The 25,838-nt window shown below is 35.7% G+C and overlaps 2 protein-coding genes across 3 annotated transcripts; one reads left to right on the top strand and one right to left on the bottom strand.

Moving 5' to 3' along the window:
* The first annotated feature begins 2,203 nt into the window (after nucleotides 1-2,203).
* Nucleotides 2,204-11,926, top strand: LOC117931573 (zinc finger CCCH domain-containing protein 1-like). The gene is made up of 4 exons (XM_034852552.1): nucleotides 2,204-2,364; nucleotides 9,269-9,357; nucleotides 9,463-10,283; nucleotides 11,595-11,926. Exons 2-4 carry the CDS (start codon nucleotides 9,288-9,290, stop codon nucleotides 11,697-11,699), a joined length of 996 nt encoding a protein of 331 aa, XP_034708443.1. The 5' UTR covers nucleotides 2,204-2,364; nucleotides 9,269-9,287; the 3' UTR covers nucleotides 11,700-11,926.
* A 580-nt stretch (nucleotides 11,927-12,506) lies between these two features.
* LOC117931528 (phospholipase A1 PLIP1, chloroplastic) lies at nucleotides 12,507-18,110 on the bottom strand. 2 transcript variants are annotated; one of them, XM_034852493.1, is made up of 9 exons: nucleotides 17,425-18,110; nucleotides 17,054-17,298; nucleotides 16,816-16,947; nucleotides 16,339-16,394; nucleotides 14,949-15,618; nucleotides 13,971-14,498; nucleotides 13,766-13,825; nucleotides 13,268-13,684; nucleotides 12,507-13,085 (listed from the first exon to the last, which is right to left on the bottom strand). In XM_034852493.1, exons 5-9 carry the CDS (start codon nucleotides 15,573-15,575, stop codon nucleotides 12,675-12,677), a joined length of 2,043 nt encoding a protein of 680 aa, XP_034708384.1. In that variant the 5' UTR covers nucleotides 15,576-15,618; nucleotides 16,339-16,394; nucleotides 16,816-16,947; nucleotides 17,054-17,298; nucleotides 17,425-18,110; the 3' UTR covers nucleotides 12,507-12,674. The 2 variants fall into 2 exon arrangements, with proteins under 2 accessions (XP_034708384.1, XP_034708383.1); XM_034852492.1 differs by having other exon boundaries at nucleotides 17,451-18,110.
* Between the last annotated feature and the right edge of the window lie 7,728 nt (nucleotides 18,111-25,838).

Here is a 25,838-nt window from a genome sequence, read left to right as displayed (position 1 = left end):
CAAGTTGAGTCATTTTTTAGGGTATTAAAAATAGGGGGTTAGTTTTGCAATGTGAGGGAATTTTATCCCTTTTAATAAGTCATCCCTTTTTCAAAATGTTGTGCTGAGGAAGGATGATAGAATCACCAAAAAGTAAAATTAATATATATATATATTAAAAAAAATTGCCTTTATTTAAGTAAAATAATACAATATGAGAAAATTTAATAAAATGGCAATTGCAAACTAGAGTGATCCCATTTCTGGGGTAGTTGCCATGGGGAAAAATGTATATTTTTATATTTAATGTTTGGGATTAATTTTTAAATATTTAATATTCAACGTTAAAAAGAATAAATAAATCAATATCTTGGCAATTTTATTTTATTTTCAATGAGTCAAGCTAATTATTATAATAGTTGTATAATATCTATTTCTATTTTTGGAAATGAGTCAATTTTCTTTTTTCTTTCCCTTTTTTCATACGGTTGAGTTTAGAGTAGATAAATTAATTATGTCAAATATTTGAAAAAATTACTAGTAATTTTATAAATCAAAACATTTATAACAATAACATAAAAATAGATATAAAATTTAATTTTTCACTGGAAATACAAAAATTATTAGGGTTAATTCTATAATCATTGACAATTACTCTCACAAGTGAATAACTTTTCTGCAGATTGTTCTGACTCTGGGGTGTACAATCTACAAGATAGGCAGATTACAGTTATACCCTTCCACATTCTCAAAGGTTGATGCCACCCCCAATTTGGATTTCCCCCACATTTGATTCTTGTAACTTATTAGTCAATATTTAACATTTTTTTTTTTTCCATTTCAACAAATGAAATTACATGTTCTATTTCAATGAAATTAGAATTAATTTTATTATCACATGATCATGGAAAAGCTCATGTGTTTTCGGTTACCCAAAAAAATTATAAGTTTAAAACTCGTGTGATTTAAAAATAGTATTTTATTTTTAAAAATAAAAAATTATTTTTAAATTTTGATAGTGGATGGTTGTTCTCTATTTTTAAAAGTTATAAAAGCAAATAAAATTAAATATGATATCTTTATTTTTCTCTCTTTAAGATGTCAAAAATTTATATTTCATTGAATTTCCTTTTAACTTTTTTAAAATTTTCGTTAAATAAATAAATATCAAATCAAGCAATATTGGGTATATAAAATTTATTAATGTTAAAAATAATTTAAAATTCAATAATCAATTTAATTAGTATTAAAAAAACCATAAAATTCAATGTTTATAACAAAAAAAACTTTAAAACATTTTATATGAAAAAAAAGTACTTGAAAGTATTTTAAAATTTAATGAAGAAAAACTTTTTTTCAAAATAAGAAAACAAGATATCTTGTACTTTGTACACAAGATTATTATTATTTTAAAAAAAAATAGAAAACATATGGAAATACCATCTCCCTGATGTTCGCCACCACTAGAATTGCTTTCTTATGGCTACCAAAACTCTTTTTTTCTTTGAATAATTGTTTCTATATAAATTAAAAGAAAATCTAAACTCAAAAAATATTGTTTTTCTATATGAAAGATACCGTTTCAAGAGATGTACAAATTTAATTGTATCTATAAATTTTTTAAAAATATTTTATTATATTTAGACTAATGTTGTTTTTTCTTTTTCTTTTTTTAAATTTTCTTATTAAAAATAAATTACTTTCAGATTTAGATCTTTTGGTTTTTTTGGAAATAATAATAATAATAATAATAAATATAATATTTGAATAAAGTTTTCCATAAAGTTTTGTTAATCACACTTATTTCTTTTCTTTTTTTTAAATGGTATGAAACTCTAAATCCTAGGTGGATTAAAATGGGGTGAAATTAAATTAAATTAAATATAAATTTTTATTGAAAATTTAAAACCGAAATATATCATTTTTGAAAAAAATTATAAAACAGAAAAGGGACTATTAAATATAAATCTATACTAATTCTTAAATAGCTAACTTTGCCAATATTTTTTAATTTGTGGGTGTGTTTTTTTTTTAAATAATGTAAATAATAATAATAATAATAATAATAATAATAATAATTTTTTAATAAGTGGGTTTTCGATAAATTAATTTGATGATTTAATATGATTTAATGGATTAAATTAAGTCATTAAGTTGCTTAATAATATGACTTAAAATAAAAACCAACAACTGAAAACAACAATTACCTTGCTCTTGATCCCGTATCTTCTTTATACCATTTTCCCCCCCTATTTGCCCAATTCACCTCCTCCGCATCCACAACGTCCATTGTTACTCGACCTCAGCTACCGCTCCACCTCCACTACTGCTTCAAATCTCCTTGGCTCTAAGATCTCGCCAGCACGATCACAGCTTCGTCAAGAGGTTAAATTCATTTGTCATTTTTCAATTGAAGTCCTAGATGTGAAAATTGCTTCTCATATTTTTAGATTCTGCTTGATTGTTTTTCTTTCTCCTCTTTTTGGGGTTGATTTTGAGGTCATGTTTGCTGACCGAGAAAGCTACAAGAAAAAAAAAAAAAAAAACTGTGTTTGGTGGCTGAGAAAGATGAGAAACTCGAGACTCTGATAGAAGTGCTTTCAGTGTTTGTTTTAGGGCTTTTTTTGTACTGATTATTGTTAAAATTTTTTGAAATACACGTCAAATACTCTCTCCTACAAAACATGATGCACAATAGATAAGCGGGAGGGGAAAAAAATCTGTTTACTACGATTACTGTACTTCAATAATTTGATTATTTCTTTTACGACTATTTCCATCTGTTTGAATCCCTATTAACATTCGTAATTAACGGTTCTTGTTTTTATTTTTATTTTCCTACAATCATGCTAGTTATTTTTTAAAATAATACTTTGGATTTATGTTCTTAAATTCTTTTAATTTATAAAATAAAAATAAAAATCTGTTAGCGGATAGATTTGGAATTTGGGAGATAAGGGTTATAGTGAAGCACATCAAGACCGGTGAAGATGTGGCGGTGTTAGCTTTTGGGTTTCAGGATGCTTTGTTTGACAATTCTGATCGTTGCCTTGAGTTTTCTGGCAACAACTATGGAGCTTTGTGGCCAGGGGATGGCAAGCCTGGGTTGTGGTTGAATGCAATATCAAGAATGGGTACGTTTTAATTGTTGCTAGTGAGGGAGGAGGAGATTTGCATGGAAGAGGGTAAAAAGGGTTTGTGGGGTGTAGAGAAGCAAGTAGAAACCAGAGATTTTGTAAGTTGCATTATAAATATTGTTTGATTTTTTTAATATTAATTTTAATATAATATGTTGTGTATTTATTTAATAGTTAGTGCTTTTTACGATTTATGGTTTATTTTGTTATTAGGATTTTGTGGTTTGTTTGATTGTTGTGATTTTTGTGGTTTGTTGGATTATTATGATTTTATGGTTTGTTTGATTGTTGAAACCTAAAGGAAAATATAAGAAAATTTTGGGTTTAATCTTATTGATTTCATATTATAGTTTGTTGGGTAGAGCATTTGCGCTCAAACTGTTTGTTAGGATGCCCATGAGAGTTCTTAGACCTTGTGGAGACCTATCTATAAAAAATAATCTTGCCCATGTTCCTGGAGACCCAACTTTTATTTTCTCTTTGTTGTAAATGGTCAGGGAATTCAGAACTTATGTTCCGGGTGGAAAGAGTAGGGAATATGTGATGAGAATTTTCAATTGTTTGATTGCTTCTTGTTTCCTAAATAAACAGGTTCTTTAGGGTATACATGATGGAAAATACATTCTCATTTCCACATGAATGGGAAATCTTTTTCCTTTTTTTTTTTTTTTCACTGCCACATTTATGTTATTTTGAAATTTCTATTTTATTTATTTGAAACCTGGAGTTTGAAAATTTTGAACCTTGTTATTGAATCCAAGCTGTCTCAAAACTCAATAGGGTTTGACCTTAATGCCCAATTTTTGGTTCTGTGGCGCTGTCAACAAAGCAGAGCTTGCCCCCTTCCACTTTCCCCTCTCTCCAATCACACACATATACCCAGTCATTAACCCACAACAGGTTTCTTCCTAATTTTCACCTTGTTTTTCTAGTTATCCATATTTGTAAAAACATCCAACAGTCCATGCCTATTTGTATTATAAGAGAACCTTTTATTTGTAGGCATGGGAGTGGAGCCCATCAGGGTAAAAATAGGAAGGTTTCCAATGAATAGTTTATAGATTCATGGCTACTCTTCTTCCTTGTAGAGAATAGATAGAAGTATACCACCTTGAAGATCTCTGCAGAGCATGGATGATTTTCAAAAGCATGGTGGCAAACTCAACTTTCTGACAGTAGTATGGAGGGTATTGGCATTTTTTTGAACTTTGGAAATGAAGTTAAAAGGCATTTTCCTCTATGGCATATCAGTATGGAAGTTAAGAACCTCCTATGTCTCACTGCTGGTTGCCTCTATGGCAATGTGTAACTATATGGAGTAGCTACTAGTTTTAATGCAATTTCATGAATTCAACTGCTTGTTTGGCATATCAGGTTCTGAAACCACCCACAACCCCTAACAGTTACTCGGATAGTTACAGTACTTGAAATTATTCCAGTCATTGGCCAAACTTTAGGCTACCTGTTGGAAATTTGCAAAAAGTGACTGAGGTCTGCAGCCCCACATACAATAAAAACCAAAAACTCTCCTGGATGTCCTTTCTTCACCAAAGAGGCAATGCAGTCATCTAACATCTCCTGGATGGTCTTGAACTTGAACCCCTAGCTCTTCAACTTTGAAGTGTTGAACTCATAGTATTGTCTGTCCAGGACATCAAACCTGATATTCCCATACAGATAGATATCCTCAGCATGATAATGGTTTATAGAAACTCCAGCAACCCCAAGAACCCCACATAGTATCTGGTTATATACAAAACAGAAAATTGATACAGAGAATCCTAACCACATGAATATTAATAATTTTTATGTAAAATATAGGAAGTATTTACTAGTCTTATGTGTTTAAAAATTATTTTTAATATTTTTTTTAATTTGAAAAGTAAAAAAATTTAATACCTCAAAATTTTTAACAAATTTTAAAATTTACTATATTTTTGTTGAGAGAGAGAAAGAAGAAAGACTTTGATTCTCATTAATGTGATGATCTACTTACAATTGAGAAATATATATATATATACAAGGCTAGGAGTCCTAACTACCATACATGTCCTACCATATATGTGTCCTATATTAACAAGGAAAGGTTATACACTATAAATACATTATATTCAACACTCCCCCTCAAGCTGGAGCATATACGTCATATGCACCAAGCTTGTTACAAATATATTTAATCCTAGGACCTCTGAGAGATTTAGTGAAGATGTCAGCTAGTTGATCATTTGAATTAACAAAACTTGTAGCAACACATCCTGATGCGATCTTCTCTCTAATGAAATGACAGTCAACTTCAATATGTTTGGTTCTTTCATGAAAGACTGGATTGGATGCAATATGTAATGCGGCCTGGTTATCACATATGAGTTTCATCTGTTCATCCTTTCCAAATCTCAACTCTCGAAGAAGATGTCTCAACCATATGAGTTCACATGTTGCCAAAGCCATAGCTCGATACTCGGCTTCAGCGCTAGATCTGGCCACTACATCTTGTTTCTTACTCTTCCAAGATATTAGATTACCTCCAATAAAAACACAGTACCCTGAAGTGGAACGTCTATCTGTGGGTGAGCTAGCCCAATCTGCATCTGTGTAGCCAACAACCTGAGTATGACCTTGTTCTCGTACAACACACCTTGGCCTGGTGTACTTTTGATATATTGAAGAATGCGGATTACAGCATCCCAATGGCTATCACATGGTGACTGTAGGAATTGACTAACAACACTCACAGGAAAAGAAATGTCTGGACGAGTAATGGTGAGATAGTTCAATTTACCTACGAGCCGTCGATATCTCCCGGGGTCTCCTAAAGGCTCCCCCTGTCCTGGTACAAGTTTGACATTCGGATCCATAGGTGTGTCTACCGGTTTACAGTTTAACATATCGGTTTCTTCCAGGATGTCTAAAGCATACTTCCTTTGGGAAATGACCACAGCAGAACTGGATTGAGCTATCTCAATTCCCAAGAAATACTTGAGTTTCCCCAAGTCTTTGGTCTGGGTAAAAAGGTGTTGCTTTAGTTTCTGAATACCATCCTGATCACTGCTTGTAATGACGATGTTGTCCACATAAACAACCATAAATACACTGCCCCAAAGAGTTATGATGATAAAAAATTGAATGGTCTGCTGTACTGCGAAGCATGCCAAACTCTTGAACAACAGAACTAAAACAGCCAAACCATGCCCGAGGAGATTGTTTCAAGCCATATAGAGAACGGCGTAACCTGCATACTAAACCAGACTCCCCCTGAGCAACAAAACCAGGAGGTTGCTCCATATAAACCTCCTCGGCAAGATCACCATGAAGGAAGGCATTTTTAATATCCAATTGATAAAGAGGCCAAGAACACATGGCAGCCATGGAGAGAAGCAGACGGACAGAAGCAATCTTGGCAACAGGAGAGAATGTGTCACCATAATCAGAACCATAAACCTGAGTATAGCCTTTAGCAACTAAGCGGGCCTTAAGGCGATCAACCTGACCATCAGGACCAACCTTAACTGCGTAGACCCAACGACAGCCAATGGTAGATTTACCCGAGGGTAAAACAACAAGATCCCAAGTGCCATTAGAGTGCAGAGCAGCCATTTCATCCACCATTGTTTGTCGCCAGCCTGGATGGGAAAGAGCTTCATGGGTGCTCTTTGGAAGAGAAACAGAGGATATAGCAGAAACAAAAGCAGAATAGGGTGAAGATAATCGATGATAACTCAAAAAATTGTAAATAGGATGAGGATTACGAGTAGAGCGAGTACCTTTCCGAACAGTAATGGGTAAGTCATTAGGAGAAGGCAGAGCCGGGGTAGGTGAAGCCGAAGGGATAGGAAGTGAGTTAGCAGGTGCCTCAGCAAAAGGGAGAGGAGCAACGACACGAGGGCGACGATGATAAACCTGAAGTGGTCGAGGAGGCATAGCATCAGGTGGGGAGACAATGGGAATAGGCAAGACTTCAGAAACAGGAAGAGACTCAGAAGTGGTGGAAAAGAATGGTGAGTCCTCAAAGAAGGTGACATCAGCGGAGATAAAGTATTGATGAGTCTCAAGGGAATAACAACGATAACCCTTCTAAAGTCTGGAGTATCCCAAGAAGAGACACTTCATGGCTTTGGCGGAAAGCTTGTCCTGTCCAAGAGTGAGAATATGAACAAAGCAAGTACAACCAAAGACACGAGGAGGAAGGAAATAAAGTGGTTGGTCAGGGAAGAGAAGGGAGTGAGGGCCTCAGATCGCGGCGTGGTACCACCAGAAAGGTAGAAGAACACTTCCCAAGGCACGTGCAGGGATTGAAGTGGAGAAAAAGTAGTCGGAGCTTCGCCGGAAAGTTGTTTGGAGGGCCGACGGAGACAAAAATCCCCAAAAGAGGTACGTGCAGGGCTCGGATGGGAGAACTAGGGAGGTAGGGAGGCTGGTCGGCGTCAGGCGAAGCTGGAGGAGGAGGCGCGTCGCCGGAAAAGGCCTCACGCGCAGGCCGGAAAATTGCGCGTGGAGGCTCTTTTGGTGCCGGTGCCTTCACAAAAGTTGGATATCTCCTCTAGGCGCTCCTTCTGGTATGGTCGGTGTCGGAAAAATACGTCGCCGGAAAGTTCACCGGAAAGTTCGCCGGAAAGTTTCGCTGGAAAATTTCGCCGGCGGTGAGTGGTTTCTGTCGACGATCCGAATGACCGGAAAGTATTGGGAGATGGGGAAGGTGATCGGAATGAAACACGATCACCGGAAGGTTTCCCGGAGTTGATGACACGGGAAACAGGAAAGAATTAGGTTTTCTTCCTTGGCTCTGATACCATGTTGAGAGAGAGAAAGAAGAAAGACCTTGATTCTCATTAATGTGATGATCTACTTACAATTGAGAAATATATATATATACAAGGCTAGGAGTCCTAACTACCATACATGTGTCCTACCATATATGTGTCCTATATTAACAAGGAAAGGTTATACACTATAAATACATTATATTCAACAATTTTTTTTAAGGTAAATCTCAAAAAATTATTATATTTTATGTAAAAAAATTTATCAAATTAAAAAATAGAAAATATGAAATATATCCAAATTATTTTATCTTCCTCGCCCCATTTTCAGCCAATCAAATAAAATGCTTGTGTTTTTTTGTTTCTAAAATCAAACGTAAAAAAGAATTTGTGTAGGACTAGGATGCATAACCTGTTGGGACTTCACATAAAATGTCTTGTTATTGTATTATTAGCGTGTTTCATCTTTTATCAAATTTTAAAAAAATGATAATGCAACCTTCCATTGGACCCATTAACATAAAAAAAGCCATAGATTTGCTAAAAAACATGTCTTTAGGGCCTGTCAAAGTAAAACCATGTTTTCCATGTATTTATGGGTTCAGTTGAAACATGAAAATCATCCTGCGTTGCTGCTTGAGTTTTTTCAATTTCTAAGTTTCATCCAAAGCTAAAAGCCCGAAATATCAAAACCCATGGTATCTAAAAATCCAACAATAACAGTTCCAACTTTGAACCCAGAAACAACAATTTATTCCATTGCCATAAGTATATATTATACTCAAAAGTCTTTTTAAGAGCTGTTGGATGCTTCAGTGCTTTTCCTCAACCCATGTTTTTGAGAGTTAGGACAGGAGACCATATCCCATCTTGGTTTATGTTGTAAGGTCCAGCCAGTGTCTTTAAATTCCGTCTGTGTTCTAAAATTTCCAGCTTTTAATGGAAAACCTCTTCCATATTTGTTTCTACAAGTTTTAGAGAGGAGATGATACATTTGGAGGAGGTGGTTTCAGTTGTTTGTATTTAGGATTTGTAGGCTTTGTATGTATCTTCAGTTTCTACCAATGAATATGCTGTTATTGTCAATATCTCCAGTAAAACAAAATGAATGCTTCAGTATTCATTTCATTGGACCCAATCAAATATTTAAATTGATGTTGAAATAATGTATGTTCTTTCTGCTTCTTTTTTAGCTTAAAATATTTTTTCTCTTTTGGTGGGCTTTGTTTCCTTTCTTTTGGAATTGGGGTATCAATGTCTCAAAATTTGGTGGGTTGTTCTTGGTGGTTGAAATGGTCTCTGATTTGCTTATTTTCATGTGGACTTTTCATCATCACCGGCCAATAGATAGAAGGCATCATCTGATATCATTCTGGGCACTATTTGTTTTTGCAGTGATATACTGTGCTTATTGATGGCAGATTCGGGTGAAATTCAGCCTACTGAAACAGTGGACACAGGAGAAAAGCAGCAGTCCGAGCCAGGTTTGAATCTCTTTTTGTGAAGTGATTTGTGAAATTGGGATTTCATTTTTGTTTTTTCATTTGCTTTTCATATATTTATTTGCTTCTTTTTTTGGTGTTCAACAGTATGCAATTTCTTTAGAAAGCCAACAAAAAACAAGAACATTAGGAAAAGGACGCACGACGAAGATGAAAATGAAGACTCAAAAACTGGGACTTCAGTGCTGCATCAGCAGAAGAAGCCTCCCAAACCTGATAATAGGCTGTATTTTTCAACTGGGTCATCTAGAAAATCGACAACAGATGAACCCAACAAAGAATCTGAGCCAATTTTTCAATTTGAGTCTTCAAAGGAGATTCAAGTCCAACATGATAGTAGGGCAACGGCAACTCTTGAGACTGAGACTGATTTTTCAAGAGATGCTCGAGCAATTCGAGAGAGAGTTCTTAAGCAATCACAAGACGCATTAAAGGGGAAAAACAAGAGTGATGAAAAGTTGTATAAAGGGATTCATGGATATACCGATTACAAGGCGGGATTCCGAAGAGAGCAAACAGTTGCCAGTGAGAAAGCTGGTGGGGCACATGGTCCTCTAAGGGCTTCTGCTCACATTAGGGCATCTGCAAGGTTTGATTATCAGCCCGACATTTGTAAGGATTATAAAGAAACGGGGTACTGTGGGTTTGGAGATGCTTGTAAATTTATGCATGACCGGGGGGATTACAAGTCAGGGTGGCAGATGGAGAAAGAGTGGGAAGAAGCAGAGAAAGCAAGGAAGAGAAATTTGGCTATGGGAGGAGATGATGCAGATGAGGGAGGTGGAGGACAGAGCGATGAAGATGACGATGATGCATTGCCATTTGCCTGTTTCATTTGCAGGCAGCCTTTTGTAGATCCTGTTGTAACCAAGTGCAAGCACTTTTTCTGCGAGCATTGCGCTTTAAGGGTAAGCCTTTTTGCACTTTGATCAATCATCAATATAGTAAGCATGATTATGTTTTGACTGTTTATTTTCCATCTCACATTAGCATCATTATCTGTTAATAATTTTAAACATATAGATTTTTGGAATACTATTGGTTAAAAAAAAAAGGCTCCCAGAAATGGTTTACTCTTGAAAGATAATAAAATTGGTCTTTTGCTTGTCCCTGCTCGCCTACCCAGGGAAAGAAACATGACACACATGAGATGTGATTCTGGAAATAACAGAAGCTTACTAATGACATAAAAGGTTATACTGTCAGGTCTAGTAATTGATTACATCCACTGATGGCTGCTTATCATTAAGGGATTTTAGAAACAAAGCTTGTCGGTTGTACAATTGCCTAGCCGATGAATAAAATGAGCAAGAAAACTAGGATTGTTTAGAAGTTGACCAGGATCTGTTGGGAAAATCTCATGTTTATTTTGCTTTCTGTTATTGGGTTCTTCGACAAATGGAAATGGCTGAGGTGTTGAAATAGAATGAGGTGGAAGCAATGGTGTTGCTTTTCAGAAATGTGCATTGTTCCTAATAATGTTTGTTCAAAGTTTATTGTTTTGTGGGTGGATGATGGCAGGGGTTGTCACACCCTCTAGTGTCAAATATTCGTGTTTCTTATTTTTTGCTCTCCCTTACCTGCCTCTCACTGGGTGGCCAGGTGTAGAAACATCAACAATTGAAAACGATTTGATGTGAGAGATCATACTGCTGATACCATGGAAAGCTTATCATTCACTTAGTTCAATTAAATAGAAGAATGAGCTTATATTTTCTTTTATGAAGTATTTGAAATGATTTGTTTCAATACTAGTCCAAGATCATTCTTACAATTTCAAGAAATAAATCTGAAGTTTATGTTATCATTTTTGGTTATGATTCTGTTTCTCCCCTTTTTTTCCTTTACTTCTCTAGAAATTTTCAGTTTGAAGTATGGATTTGTCCATTTACATGTATTAACGGAAGGACATGGAGTCATTTCATTTCCTTCTGGTTGTTGATTGCCTTCTAATGTGATCAATCTATTATTGCAATAGCATCTTTGAGGTGGAACCGAGTAGTGGACAATCGTCGTCTCAAGCTCATTTCCCAGATGATATTGTTGCCTTCTCTCGTCCCTAGCAATTGATCTTGTATTTTTATTTTGTTTTTGTGTTCAGCAATGCTTTAAATCACAATATTACGCTTCGAAAGCTGAATTCATGCTGTATTATCATCACGTTGCATATGTTTCTTCCTGATTTAAGCTTAATCCAACTTAATCCTTTTGGTCCACAGCACCATTCTAAGAACAAGAAGTGCTTTGTCTGCAACCAGCCCACCCTTGGCATGTTCAACACGGCGCATGAGATACGGAAGAAGATGGCTGCAGAGAGAAAATGACAGGTCTGTGAGTTTTGTTTTATCACCTCTTAACCTTGTTTTCTTGGCTACTGTTGCATTATAGGTTAAAGTTTTTTAGTTTTCCTTGAAGTTCTGTAATTGGAATTTAGAAATGTAGAACACTTTTGTTGAGCTGGAGGATATCAAATCAACACATTGATGAGCTCCGTCTGTTAATATGGGCATGCAACTTGGTCTCAGAAACCATTTTAATTATTTTGGTTCCACTTTTCCGATCAAATAGAAAGAGAAAGATGGATATGATACTGTGGTTATTGCATTATAATATACATTGAGGGTCTAAATTCAAACATCTTCGGTTTTTAGGAAAATTAGGGGTCTGTTTGATCATGTTTTTTGAAACTTATTTTTAAAAACTGTTTTTAAGTTACAGAACAAAAAACCGTTTTTTAGTATTTTTTATAAAAGTTACTTTTGGGATAGCTTCTTATTTTTTGCTTTTAGTTAAAAGCTAAAGTTAAAATTATAATTTTTTTAAGGGATAATATTAATATGATAAAAGTTTATTACATATAAAATAGTTTCTTGTATCGAAATAGAGCTTTTACAATAAATACTATTTCCTATTTTCACAGATTTGACTTTGACATTAGAAGCCCGAAGGCAATTACCTATCTGATTGTTTCAAAGTTGCTTTGTTCGATGGTTAATGCTAGTTATGTTGTTTGGGTTGGGTTGTTTGTTTCGTAATCTCATAAGGTAATCTCATAAGGTGCTGCGTTTAAAGTTGAAGTATGCCCGTGATGGGGCATGTTAGGACTATAAAGAACCCCTTGATTTATCTTCTGTGAGGGAAATAAGCATTTTATATAGAGCATTGGAAAATGTATCATAATGGATTGAATATCGAGTGAATACATGGATACAAAGGTGATTAATAAGATACAAGTAAATGTACATAAAACAGACGAAAGAACCTAGCCCTAGACTCGATGTTTTCCTGTGGAGTAGACTTCAAGCCCCTGTTGTTAACTCTTTCCTTGTATTGTCCAAACTTTCTTCGTGATTCCATGCATGTGGGGAGGGTGAAGTCAGTAGTGGCCACATAAGGTTCCCCTGTCTTCTCACTCGCCGAAGAACCGTCTTTGTATGTTGCCTCAGAACCCCGTTAACTGCCTTGAGATAGTTGCTTGAGTCATGGTCTCTGAGAATTGTACCTTCTGAACCATAGGCTGTAGGATCGCTTAGGGTTTCCAGTGGGTGGGGACAATTGATAAAAGCCCTGATGGCACTTGCAGGACAAGCACATTGGGTCTTGTCGAGTGCATAGAGTGCATTCCCTGAAGGGAGAAACGGGTGAGAAGGAGATGACTTCTCATCAGGTTGAAGAATGAAGATTTTGCCCATTGGAGAATACAACAGTTTCTGCACAGGAGGAAGACAGATGAAATGAGAAATGACCCTAAATATACCATTCCATAAAATTAGGAGGAGCAGGACAGGGGAGTTGGAATGGGAGCCACAACCCTATTATTTTGAGCCTGTAAAGCTCGATAAATAGTGTCAATGATTTTGAATGGGAAAAGGGGGATAAAGAAGGTACTTACATTTTTATTTAGGCAAGGGTGGGATCGGAAAGCTCCACTCAAACTCTTGAGGACTTGGGCCACATGGTTAGGATAGTTGCAGGAGAAGGCTCTGGGCACAATATCCCTATGCATCATCACACAATGGACATGATTGTCATCCAATCCCAACTCCCCAAGGATCCTTTCGCCTCCACAGAACACAAATGGTGATCCAAATGTGACAACTGGTAGAAGATTGGAGGGTTTGACGACCTTCCTAGACAGTAGCATCAAGTTGACTAAAAGAGAGAGACTACCCCCAAGGGAATGACCAGTGAATTGAAGTTTAGCACGATCCCCATATCTGTTAAGATGGTATATAATTTCTGGCATGAATTGCTCGTATATTCCCTTTGCAGCTTCATAAATTCCTCTATGAACAATCACATCTGTCCCCTAGAACAAACAACAATTCTCGTTGATTTTAGCTTTTTTTCTCTTTCCAGTAACGTTCCAAAGTTTTGCATTTACACATACCTCAAATTGAGTTGGATCAAAGAAGAGGTTTGCCTGCCAAGACGCCAGGGAGTCTGAACCCTGCAAACCATGAACTATGATTTTAAGCATTTTAGAAGGCTCTCTAACATCATGCATCTTCTAGAAGTTTTGTGATTACTTGATCTGGTGCCATATTATTTGCTTATGTGATGTAAAATGGGATGAAGGTATGATGATTGATTACCTGGATGACAAAGCAGCGAGTATATGTACTTGAATCATCACAAACAAACCATTCACAAGGTGCAGAATGGAGTGATTGAAGGTCCTTTGCTGCCTCCTGCTTTTCCTTCTCCCCTGCGGCAACCACTGCAGTCATAGTAGATGCTGCCACAAATGCGGCCACCTCAGACTTATAAACTCGAGAGGGAGACCTCTCTCCCTCATCTCGAATTTGATCTTCACTCTCACATCCATGCACATCATCAGCCTCCTGCTGGGGCTCAGACTCGGGTGATAGAAGGTCCTTAGTGCAAGAATGGACATAAGAGGCAGCAGAAGCAGCTATCTCATAAGCAACGGATGGGCGGAACAGAGGTTTCTGCTCAGAGTCCATGGCTTTCTCTGAACTGGATCCAGTATCTGCAGGGTCAGGTATGGGCACACGAGTGGAATCATGATCAAGTTTCACTTTGATAGCAGCTGCCTCTGCTTTCTTCTCTAGCGAAGATGTCACGAACTTTAGGCCATAATGCCTTCTTAAATCTTGAGCCTACATAGTAATAGGATGAAGTCACTCTTTCTGCTGGAAATACTCAGCAGAGAACCAAAAAGCAGTGCTATTTACCAAAGATTCTTGTCAGTACCTGATCTCAATATCTGGGAAGGTCAAGCTAAAAGTAAAACTTGGCCCTAAAAAATCTGGGCAAATAATGAAATTAAATCAAAAGCGCATCTTGGAAAAATGCCCATATTTTTTACTGATCCAGGTCGAAATTGTTTGAAGACTGCTTGAATACAAAGAAACTCATGGGAAAAGGAATGGAAAATTAATTAATTTATCCGCCTTAAACTACGGTGATAGGCTGCAATTAATCACAAACTATGGATCCATAAAAGAATAAAAGAACAGCATTAAAGGAAATCCATGGATGACCCATTTCATACAAAGCCCATGTGATATTAAACATCATGCATGGAGAATTAAGAAAATAAAACATACCTTGATTTCTGGGATCACGTAAGCCATGTTGCACAAGAAAGCCAGCTGAGAAAAAAATTTAGTATCAGACCATGCCACTGGAGACAATAACCTCGAAAACGTCTCTCGATTGTAGTTCTCTCTGGCTTCAACTTCGTCGTAATCCACTTCACAACCTCCCTCATCGCCATCACTGTCAGCAGCACCATCTTCATCTCCATTTAAATTTTCTCTCTGTGGTTTGTTCCTCCAACGACTTCTTAGTTCCAATAACCGCACCACCCAATTAGCTCTCTTCTCTACATCCTTGTTATCAATATCCACCCCGTTCTCCACTATGTTCATATCCTTGCTCGTCTCTGGGTCAAACAAGAATGATCGGAGGCCACTAGGAAGTATGGAGCCTGGTAACTGGAACATTGGGAAGATCTTGACTGAAGAAGAGCTGCTCTTTAGTTTTGGGTGTGCTGATGAAGCCCGAATACGGTTGATGGAGTAACAGAGGTGGGTATCTGAATAAGACCTTCTCAAACCAGCTCGAGCGCATAAGTCCTTGCCGGAGTGTGAACGGTGAAGAGTTTTGTGGGATATCTCCTTTGCCACCGAGCCAGTCGGGGAGGCGGGAATGGTTACTGAGGTGCATGCCATGGTCTGTATATAATCCTAGAAACAACCTTGCTAGTGGAGAGGTCTGAGAAAAAATGAAGACCCTCTTGTTAATAAAGAACGTAAAAAAAATTCTAGCGGAGTTCTTGGAACCGAAACAATGTAAAGCAAAGGCCCTTATAAGGAACAATAGATGCAACTATGTGGACCTTGTTTACAACGAAAATTAACATCAATATGCCACATGCAGACTTGCAGTAGTAAACAAGGTACAAGAATAATCAAACAGTAAGGATTATTCCAAGGTCCGTATAGAGGTTGTAAGGTACTATGCATTATAGATTTTTTTATATAGTACATAGCTACAATTCAGAGTCCACCAACCAATTTATTGCAATTTTAACTTTGACCTTATGCTTATGGAATTTTGGACACCATATGTATTCATCTGTAAAAATATTACTCATGGGTTCAGTGTTCTAGATCCTTCCAAGAATTTACAAAAAATATCAGACTTGGGGAAGAACTGTCAATGGGCAATTCTAATTTCATACAAAAAGAAAATGGAGACAGGTAAATGTACCAAATGGCTTCTCTCAGCAAACACATGAGATAAATGGACTTAATAGATGTCAATTATCATACCATATGGAAGGAACACTTAATGGAATTGCTAAAAACGAATTGGAGGGCAGTTTTTGATAAGGATTGCAAGGATTTTCACCCTTAGGAAGAAAAAAATTCTTGGCTTGTCCCCACAAGCAGAAAAAATGTACTTGCCGTAGATCACAACGAGAGCCCTCACCTTTGGCGTTCTAAACTAAAAATCTGTAGACCTTGGAGATATCGTCTGCACTATACCTGCCACAAATTACCCATATAAAAAATCAAAATAAAGAACAAGTTCACCTACAATCTCAATCTACCTACCACAAATAACAGATATAAAATCAAGAAACGCAAAGAGTTCCTCCACGCACTTGGGTTAAAGCACGTAATTTTCTATTAAATAATTATAAATCACCTAATCAAAATATGATGTATGAAGATTAATGCTATTAGAATAAGTTCTTTACAAAGTTTTAGTTTAAAAAACTACATTATTATCCAACTGTTACCAGAAAATGATTTATGTTTTGAAAATGTTTTCGCCACAAATTTGATGACATTTCAGACAATAATTTTGTGAAACCTAAATCACATTTCTTCACTCTTGAAAAGTATTCCGGGGGGCCTTTTCAATTTTCAGCCATTTTAATTAAAGGTTTAATTCAAAGCTCACACGCGTATATCGGTGAAACACACGCCCTGTAGGGGCAAGTGGCGTTGAAATTTTGTGACAACGTCTCTTTCTTCATCTCTTGGAGTTGCCGGAATGTTGTTGGAATACTAATCTCCCTCAAACTCAAATGCTCTGAAATCAACATATTGAAAATTTCAATAAATAATTAGCAATTATCTTCCCTATTAAAAATTGAAAAACAAAAAAACATTCGCACACAGAGATTGAAAATCAGTACCAACACTTTGAATGAAGGCACTTGCATGCTTGCCACGTGGAATCCCGCTAGCAACATTTTTCTGTGTCTTTCCTCTCTTTTTTCTTCTTTTCCTCCGCCTGAACCAAAACTTCACAGCCTTTTCATGTCCAAAAGCGTCGCCAACTCACTGCTCTTAATTAATTCTTTTTTTTTTCTTTTTCAAAATTACAATCTCCACCGAAAATCTTGCTCTCTGATCCTCCACTTCCGCAACAGGTTTCTCTCTGGAAGAAACCAGAAGATTTCAATTAAACCACAAAACAACTGAAATTCATCCTTCAAGAATAAAAACCTTAAAATCCGAAAAAAAAATTGAAATGAAACGAAACAAACAGGCATGTCACAAAAACCTGAAATCGGACGGAAGAGATCTCACCGGCGAGCAAAAGGCCGGAGAAATCTACGGATGCCACAACAATCAACCAGGCTGATGCCGCAGCTCCATCCACGACTCACATTCTCCGGTCAATCGCCGGAGCTGAGAACCGCACTTCTCCTCCGTTGAACGAAAATCGATCTCACGGAATTGTATGAGATCCAAATGATAACGCAATTAATAAAAAATATAAATAAATGTGAGGTCTGATTTGCAGCTGATTGTATAAGAAGATTCTAATTATACTTTGGAAAATGCTTGAAATTTTCTCTCGTTTTCTCGCACTTTCTCAGTTTTTCTTGCTCTCATGCAGACGCAGATAGTGAGATCTGTCCGAAAAATACTGTTTATATACGGGCAAAAAGTGATTCACAGGAATCTAATCACGTGGCCTTTGAGGTTGGGCACATTCAAACATTATTTTCCATTGACGAAAATGCCCTAGCACTTTTATGTATTATCCATTTAGTCCTCTCATACTTTTCTCTCCTATACCGCCAACCCCACTTGACTACGATACAAGAAGAAGGAATACTTGCCCTTTTTCATACAGGAAGTAAATATTGATACCTTATAAATGCAATATATAATGGAATTTAGTTTGTTTTTATAAAAATAAATTTCGAAATGGGATAGGGGCAATTTGGTCAGGAGGGGTAAAAAAGGAAGGCAGGGGAGGGGAGGGGAGGTGGGGGTGGGGGTGGGGGTGGCCAAATGTGCGGTTGCATGGAGGGGCAAGTGCCTGCAGCCTCCACATTTCGCCACCCTTGTGGTGCGGTCTCACTGCCACCGGCCACCACCTCCTGTTTTCTCCTCAATTCCAGCGGCCTCCAAATCCAATGCTCCTAAAACCAATGGCCCCCCTCGCCATGCAACCACCGCTTCTCCTCCCACTGCCACCCCGCTCCATCCAACTTCCCTGCTTTCTTCATCTATCTCAAATCCATGCGTATAACTGAAAAAAAAAATAAAAAATATTTGATTAAAAGGGTGGTCCAAGATCCAATTTTAAAATTTTAACCCATCATCAATTTTTATATAAAAATAATTTAAAATATGAATTATTTTTCAAATAAAAATATAGAAAAAATTAAATTTACAATTTTTAGAATTATTTTATTCATGTCAACCAATTAATTAAAAAATTATAATTCAATTTAAAATTAATCGATTAAATATGCAATAGTTCCGTGTTTTTATTTAAAAAATAACTATTTTTTACCATTTCAGATATTTAATTTTTAGAAAAATAAATATTTTTATGGAAAAAATAGTAAGTATGATTATGTCAAAATTATGCCAAAAAAGATTGGGATTAAAATTTTAAAATTAGGTTTTTAATGGCACTTGAAAGTAAATTATTCTAACAACTATAACCATTAAGTTTGGCTCAATTTGGAAATAGTGAAAATAGAATTAGTTTTTGCTTCCCCTAAACAATGTGTAGCAACTATTCACAACAACAAATTTTTGGTTCTAAGAATAAAAAAATATAAGAACATTTTTTGTTGTTAATTATTTTTTTAAAAAAAAAGATTTTTGAGAATTATTACGACAACATCACTTGTTTTATGAAGTATGTTTTATAAAATTGAAAATAAAATATTATAAATAAAAGTATTTAAAAAAATAAATTAAAACATGTAATATTGATTGAGATGTTTTAAGTCCCCCAAAATAGATTTTTATTTTAAAAAACATTACAAAAATATCTAAATTGATGTGCATTTAATTCATTTTGTAAATTGAATCAAATTTAATTTGATTTGATTTTTACGTCATTAAAAATTCTATCTAATTTTGATTCAAGCGTAAATCTACCATTTGAATATATTTTGAATGTAATGCAATTGTTTTTTTTTTTTTTTTTTAAAATAAATCTTAAGGTATGTGTGTACCCATAAGAAGCCATAACCTCAGAGTTGATGTGGACTTAGAATTTGAGCTTGGAGTCAACTCTAGACCGCTTGGGTATGGAACCCGAAATCTGCAGCCTTTACTGTCATCATCCGTGAGAAACAGGAGCTTTAAGTCATTTGGATACCTACCACGCACGCGGTTTATCGGCTTCTGATGAATAAAGCAGGTGGGAAAACCAGTGTAGAATCATCCATTTTGGCCTGGACTCCAGATTTTCATCTTCCAATATTAAATCCTCAACTTCTGTAACGAGACAAGTAATATCTGGTTCTTTTCCATCGAGAATTGTGGTGACTTGATGCACCAAACCATGGGACTCCTCTTCATGTTGAGTGGAAGTAACATCATGCGTGGACTCGTCTACCAGTTGGACTGTGGCTACGGGTATATCGGGCTCGTCTTGGGCGATGATGATGGGTATGGTAGGTTAGAAAGATGGGAAGGTGAGTATAGTATGCGAGATGAGCTGAACGGGTGAGTATGGTGTGGCGATCGGGTTCAGTGGATATGAAGAATGGAGGTGGTGAGCTTGCCATGAAGTGACAAGCTGAAAGTAATGCACATGGTATGGAAGATGAATGGTGAGGCAAATAGGAAGTGGGCGGTGGCTCGAATGTAGAGGAAGCTTAGCAGCAAGCTAGAGAACGGGAAAGGAATGGGCCAGGTGCACATGCATGATGATCACATGTGCATGGGGTTCAAATTTGATGGAGGAAGACTTCAAGGGGTTGTGATGGAGAGTATGGCAAAGGCTTTGGGTGGCCGTGTACGCATAGCTCTCATGCGCATGGGTAGGAATGGGAAGGAGTTTATGTTTTCTGAGAAGGTTTTCTTCTGGATTGTAGGCCCCAACATTTATGCAATCAATCATAATTAATTCATCTCTCCAATGATTCAGCTCAAACCCATCTGAGTTTAAACATTGGCAGGGCTTCTTTGCAAGCGTCCCAGACCTTCCTATTTTCATCATTCAGTGTCAAACTTGGGATGTGTGCAGCTGAATGCCACTCCCACACATTAATTTCAGACATTTTTTTTTTATCCAGAGATGAAGCGAATGCTTCAGCAATTCGAGTCAAGCAAACAGAAGCATGTTCTAACACCTTAGTATCATGATACTTTCGTCAACAGAGGGACAGCCTCCATCACAAAGTCAGCTGCATCTGAAGGGAGTTTCTTGCGCATATTAATTTGCAGCAGTCGACAAGGCCACTCGTTGGACCTCCATGAAGAAGAAATCCAGATATGAAAGCACTGCCATGACTGCCCCAGCTCGCAAGCAGACAGTTAGGTGTTCCTGAGATATCTTCCTTAGAGCTTGTAAAGAAGCATGAGAAGCATGAGACTGCACCAAAATGCACTACTGCTACACATGAAGAAAGCAGTACATCACATTAATGGGTCAATGCCTGGGCGTAAGAAGCATAATATCGAGATTGCTCTCATGATTGAGTAAACCCATAAGCACTAGCACGAAGGAATCCAATGAAAATGTACTGAGTGACTCCTCAGTATCAATGGAAAGCATCCCAGAAAGCTGTATCAAGGCCTCTACCTGCCTTCTCTCTTCACTGTTTACCTCCAGAGTATATTTAGATTCAACAACCGATCCAGACCAGGCAAACTACCCAGGCTCAACAGTGCTCATGACCTCCTTCCTTGTGGCTCATGTATTTGAATAAAAACCAGAAACAGAGGAAAACCATAGCAAAGAAACGTCTCCAGAAAGAGAACATAACAAAACAAAAAGCACAGGACATCAATCGAAGCTCCACTGCATGGATTATCAGTGAGCTGGCTGATCGAGTGGGAGAGACCAGATCGAATAGGAACAAAACATGATTTTCGAGCACTTAGCAGTAAAGACAAAACAAAGTGAAATCATCTTTTAGCAAAATCAAAAGGAATAGCAGATATGAAACAATAACAAGCAGCCTAAAATCATCTCAAAGATCAACAAGTAAATCAAAAGTATAGCCTTAAGCCCACACTTAGTCCAAACAATGCAAAGAAACCAGTGAAGAGCAAGGTAAGGTAATGAAGAAAACAGAGACGTAGAGCTCACACTCACCTTTTGATCCTCCTTTCGAACAAGTGTCCGTTTGATTTTGAGCTAGATGTGTCTACTCCCAGAAGCGAGTGAGGAAAGCTCAGGAACTCCACCCGCTCTGGTTCACACCCTTTCTCTCACGAACATTTACTCTTCATCCTCTGCAACTCCGATTCCTCTCTAAAAAAAAGCTCTCTCCTCTCTTTCGAACACTCAGCCCCGAATTCCATTCTCTCTGGTTCCCCTTTTCGCTGTTCCCTCTCTCACCGTTTCTAGCCCCTCAAGAAATATCCACAGACCCACAACTCTCCTGTTTTGTCCTCAACCACCACCATGGCAAGGTGATAGTTTCTTTTGCCACACGTCCATGCAGCCCGCTCCTATGGAAGCCGTCCCCCACTCCAACATGCTGCCATATGCTAACATCTCCTCTAACTGCAGCACGTGCTCTCCAAAAAAAACTTCACCATTTGGCAAAAGCAAATGGGAGCAAAAGAATGGTTTTCCAAATAGGGGTTTTATTTTTTATTTTTTATTTTTTTATTTTTTAGAATAGAAAATGGTTTTAATTCAAAAAATATATTTGATAATTTTTAAAAAAAAAATTATTTTTTTGAAAATTTGTTCTAAAAATATGCATATTTTTTAAAACAAATTTGAGGCTTTTAGGGGTGATTCGAATTTCAAAGCCTTTGAATATTGTATGATGTTATACTATTGGCTGCAATAAAAATAATTCTTTTGAATATTGGTTTTTGCAATTCTGAGTGGGCTTAATGAAGCCCATACCATTTTCTTCCCTCACTAAAGTTTCTACTGTGTTACCAGGCCCAGAAAGGAGGTTCTGGATCACCAAGGCCTGACCCAGATATAAATGGGTTTGACAAAATTGGTGAGTGGAAAGCCCAAAAGTTTCTTCCATCTTAAATAAACTTTGAATATTTTTTTATTTTTTATTTCTTTTATGGCAATTATTGCACTTGGGTCTTCTCCATAATAATTTGAAAGTATCCACCTAATATATCAAAACAAAAAAATAAAAATAAAAATAAAAATCTATTTTTAAAAATAAAAAATTATTTTTCTTTTTATGATTATTTAATCTATGTTCACAATAGGTTATATTTGTATATATTCTATGATCTTATTTATTCTTAATTATATTTTTTTTATAACTAAAATCAAAATCAAGTTTATAACCCTATATAATTGAGGCCCTAGAATTTTCAGTATCCAAACTCTAAAAAAATCACACACTTCATCCTTAAATCAACCAAAATTGAATTTGAGAAGCATTTGAATCTACCAATCATTTTCCACTCCGCCAACCATAAAAATCATAACAGGTGGCACCCAAAGGTAACACATACTGTTGACCCCCCTGCAAGAGCCATGTGCTCAAACACAAAGCCCATATAATGGACGCAAGATTCTTCTGACACCTCTCATCAGGATAAGAGGGATAAGACGGACGGACAACTACACTCCATACCCCAGATTCAGTCATTCAGCAACCTTTGAAAGTGACCCACTTTACCAAAAACCAGAAAAAAAGTGACCCATTTCCATTCTTTCATGTCTTTCAATTGCCCTCTTTGTTAAGGTATCTATGGCCTGAGTTTACATAATCAAGGGCAACCCACTTCTCTTTTTAGGTCCCTTTTCCATTCCCAAAAGCTCAAAAGTGGTTTGAGGATATCCACACCTTAATGGAGGGGTTTATCCAGATGGGTCAGACAGGATAAGTCTGTTTTTTTTTTTTGCCAGAAATTTTTGGGGATGGTTTCCATTTATGAACATCTTTGTTTGGTCACAAATTTGGGGAGAAAGTGAATGTTGGGAAAGCAAAGGGAACCAATTGGATTTTGTGGAATTTGGAAATGGAAAATATGGACTAGGTTATACCTTCATGGTTTTCTTCTTTACTTTTTTCTTTGAATGAATGGTGCCTTTAGGAATGGAAAAATGTGGTCTACTGCAAGGGGGAGAAATGGGTATTTTTGTGTTGGAGCCAACTAAGAGTCCATATTTCATAAAACTTAAACAAATTATTAAATAAAAAGGGCAAGCAAAAAAGGAAAAATTGACAAATTAGATCATTTGATGAGTGCATTTAATAATTGTGTTGTTGTTCTAAGCATAAACCATATTATTGAATGTAGACTTTACAACTTATTTATGAATTTTTTAATTAAAAAATAAAAATGATTGCATATATCATTATTTTTAATTATATATGTATATATATATTTAATATTTTATAATTATTTATTTTAATAATATATAAATTATATAACATCAAATTTATATTACACTCTCCTATAGTCAAATTAATCATTAGTGAGTGATAATTATTTTTAATAAATAATTTTTTCGATTCAATGATGGATTTTAAAGAGAAGAGGAAAACAAAATCAATAGACCCGTACGATTTTTTATTTTTATTTTTTTCTTTTTCTCTCATGATATCAATGGTATAATGAGAAGTGTTTGCCTAGTTAAAGTCAAGCAGGAAAAAGCTAAGAGAAGTGATCTCTTTTTTCTCTCTTAAGTGGTTTTGTTGGGGCTTAATGTACCCACTTTAGCATCTTCACTTTTTTTTCTTCTTTTAAAAAAGGCAATTGGGTTTTTCTTACATGCCAAACACCACTCAAAAATGTTCCTAGGATGTGATGTAGGGGTCCTTGTGAGGTTGGGTTTTAGTCCTAGAAAAGGTGATATGAGAATATATAATCACCACAAACCCACACCTTTCCAATGTGTTGCCCAATTCCCTTCAATCATCCAATGAATGAAATGAAAACCCTCTTGAAATTTTCAATTATAGTGGTGAAACTTCTTTGAAAATGATGGTGACCCACAAATTTAGGGTATGTGAATTGAATTTGAAGTGCAGTTCCCCACCATTGGGAAATCTAGGTGGACCACTTGAGAGAAAGTGAGTACTTTTGCTTCTTGTGTTATGATTTCATTGGTTTGAACCTACCCTCTTCCTAAGCATTGAAGGTCATCTCTTTTTTATTTTTTATTTTTTATTTCCAACATGGGCCCTAGTGAAATAACTACCTAACATGTGTGAAATCAGGGCACATTAGGTAAGTGTCATGTTGTATAGGTAGCTTAGTTTTCTTCCTTAGTAATTTAGGTTTCTTAATTTAAGCATCAAAATAAAGGTTAGGTAATTATCATCAATCCGATTTTGTTCCTCGATTGTTGTTTTATGGTCGGGAGTGGAAGTCGCTTTAGCTTTCACAATTTATCTTACCATGATGAGGATTTGTTGTTTAGTGTCGACATTATCTTTAATAAAATGATTTATAATAAAATCTGTATTAAGTTTGATGTAGCTATCAATTAATCAAAATTGTTTCGATTTAATACTAACTTTTTGTCTTCTAGTGTTGGACATTAAAATGACTTACAATGAAATTTGTTTTAAGTTTAATGTGCTTATTAATTAATTAAAATTATTTTGACTTAATACTAACTTTTGTCCAAGAGCACTGAATTGACATGCGAATGCGATAAAATTAAATAATTATGATTGAAACCTAATGTTTACTTTATAAAATCGACTTATCCCTTAAATTTGAATTATACATTATGAGATCAGATCTATTTGATTGAGAAAATATATAATTAAACATTCACTATTTATGTATTATTTGTACATGTTAAATTATCATTTCGACAAAAAAATTTAAATTGTTAAATAATGAGACAATAAAATATTTAAGTGGATTTAAAATAAAAGAAATGAACAATGCAAACCCCACCATGACCACCTTTATGTTCTAAGCTCTAGCATGGCCAGTTGGATAATAGCTTTAACCATGTGAAAGAGGTTGTAAAGCAACTTTGAGAGGACCATTGGCTTGCTATGAAATCCCTATCTCTTAACAAGATTTATCCAAAACAATATTAAAACTTTTTTTTTTTTTTTTGTGAAGACTTAAGAGAGATTTGGCCTTTTAAGGTAAGAATTTATTTTCCAAGGCATTCAATGATATATTTGAAAAATTATCTATAAATTTTTAAATGATAATTTAAATGATAACATATTAAACCAATTTAATTCAAAATTTTACATCCTAAGGCTATGTTTGGTTCCCGAAAAGTATAAAGGAAAGAAAAAAAATGCTAAGGAAAATGATTTTCTCATGTTTGGTTGTCCTATGAAAAATATCAAAGAAAATCAAATATAATTAAAACTAATTAAAAACTTATATATTTTTAAATTATTTAATCTTTATATTGATGAGTTAAAATAAATAAAATGAGTTTGAAGTAACAAAAAAAATAATTTATCAACTTTTAATCTATTTTTTTATTTTCCTTAATTTTTTCTTTCTTTCTACTTTTCCTTTGTATTTTCTTTCCCTCGCATTTTCCCTCAAATTTTCTGGAACCAAACATAG

The sequence above is a fragment of the Vitis riparia genome, chromosome 15 (genome assembly GCF_004353265.1).
Source record: "Vitis riparia cultivar Riparia Gloire de Montpellier isolate 1030 chromosome 15, EGFV_Vit.rip_1.0, whole genome shotgun sequence".
NCBI classification, from domain to species: Eukaryota; Viridiplantae; Streptophyta; class Magnoliopsida; order Vitales; family Vitaceae; genus Vitis; species Vitis riparia.
The sequence above is the reverse complement of the archived record's forward strand: the minus strand, read 5'-3'. Positions and strand labels throughout refer to the sequence as shown.

Bases quoted from the DNA above. Each gene is read 5' to 3' on its own strand.
- LOC117931573 (XM_034852552.1), top strand. From the start codon at position 9,288: ATGGCAGATTCGGGTGAAATTCAGCCTACTGAAACAGTGGACACAGGA. The intron at 9,358-9,462 runs GTTTGAATCTCT...GGTGTTCAACAG, and splicing joins AAAGCAGCAGTCCGAGCCAG to TATGCAATTTCTTTAGAAAG. The intron at 10,284-11,594 runs GTAAGCCTTTTT...TTTGGTCCACAG, and splicing joins GCGAGCATTGCGCTTTAAGG to CACCATTCTAAGAACAAGAA.
- LOC117931528 (XM_034852493.1), bottom strand. From the start codon at position 15,575: ATGGCATGCACCTCAGTAACCATTCCCGCCTCCCCGACTGGCTCGGTG. The intron at 14,499-14,948 runs GTATGTTTTATT...ATTACTATGTAG, and splicing joins ACGTGATCCCAGAAATCAAG to GCTCAAGATTTAAGAAGGCA. The intron at 13,086-13,267 runs GTAAGTACCTTC...CCTCCTGTGCAG, and splicing joins ACCCTTGCCTAAATAAAAAT to AAACTGTTGTATTCTCCAAT.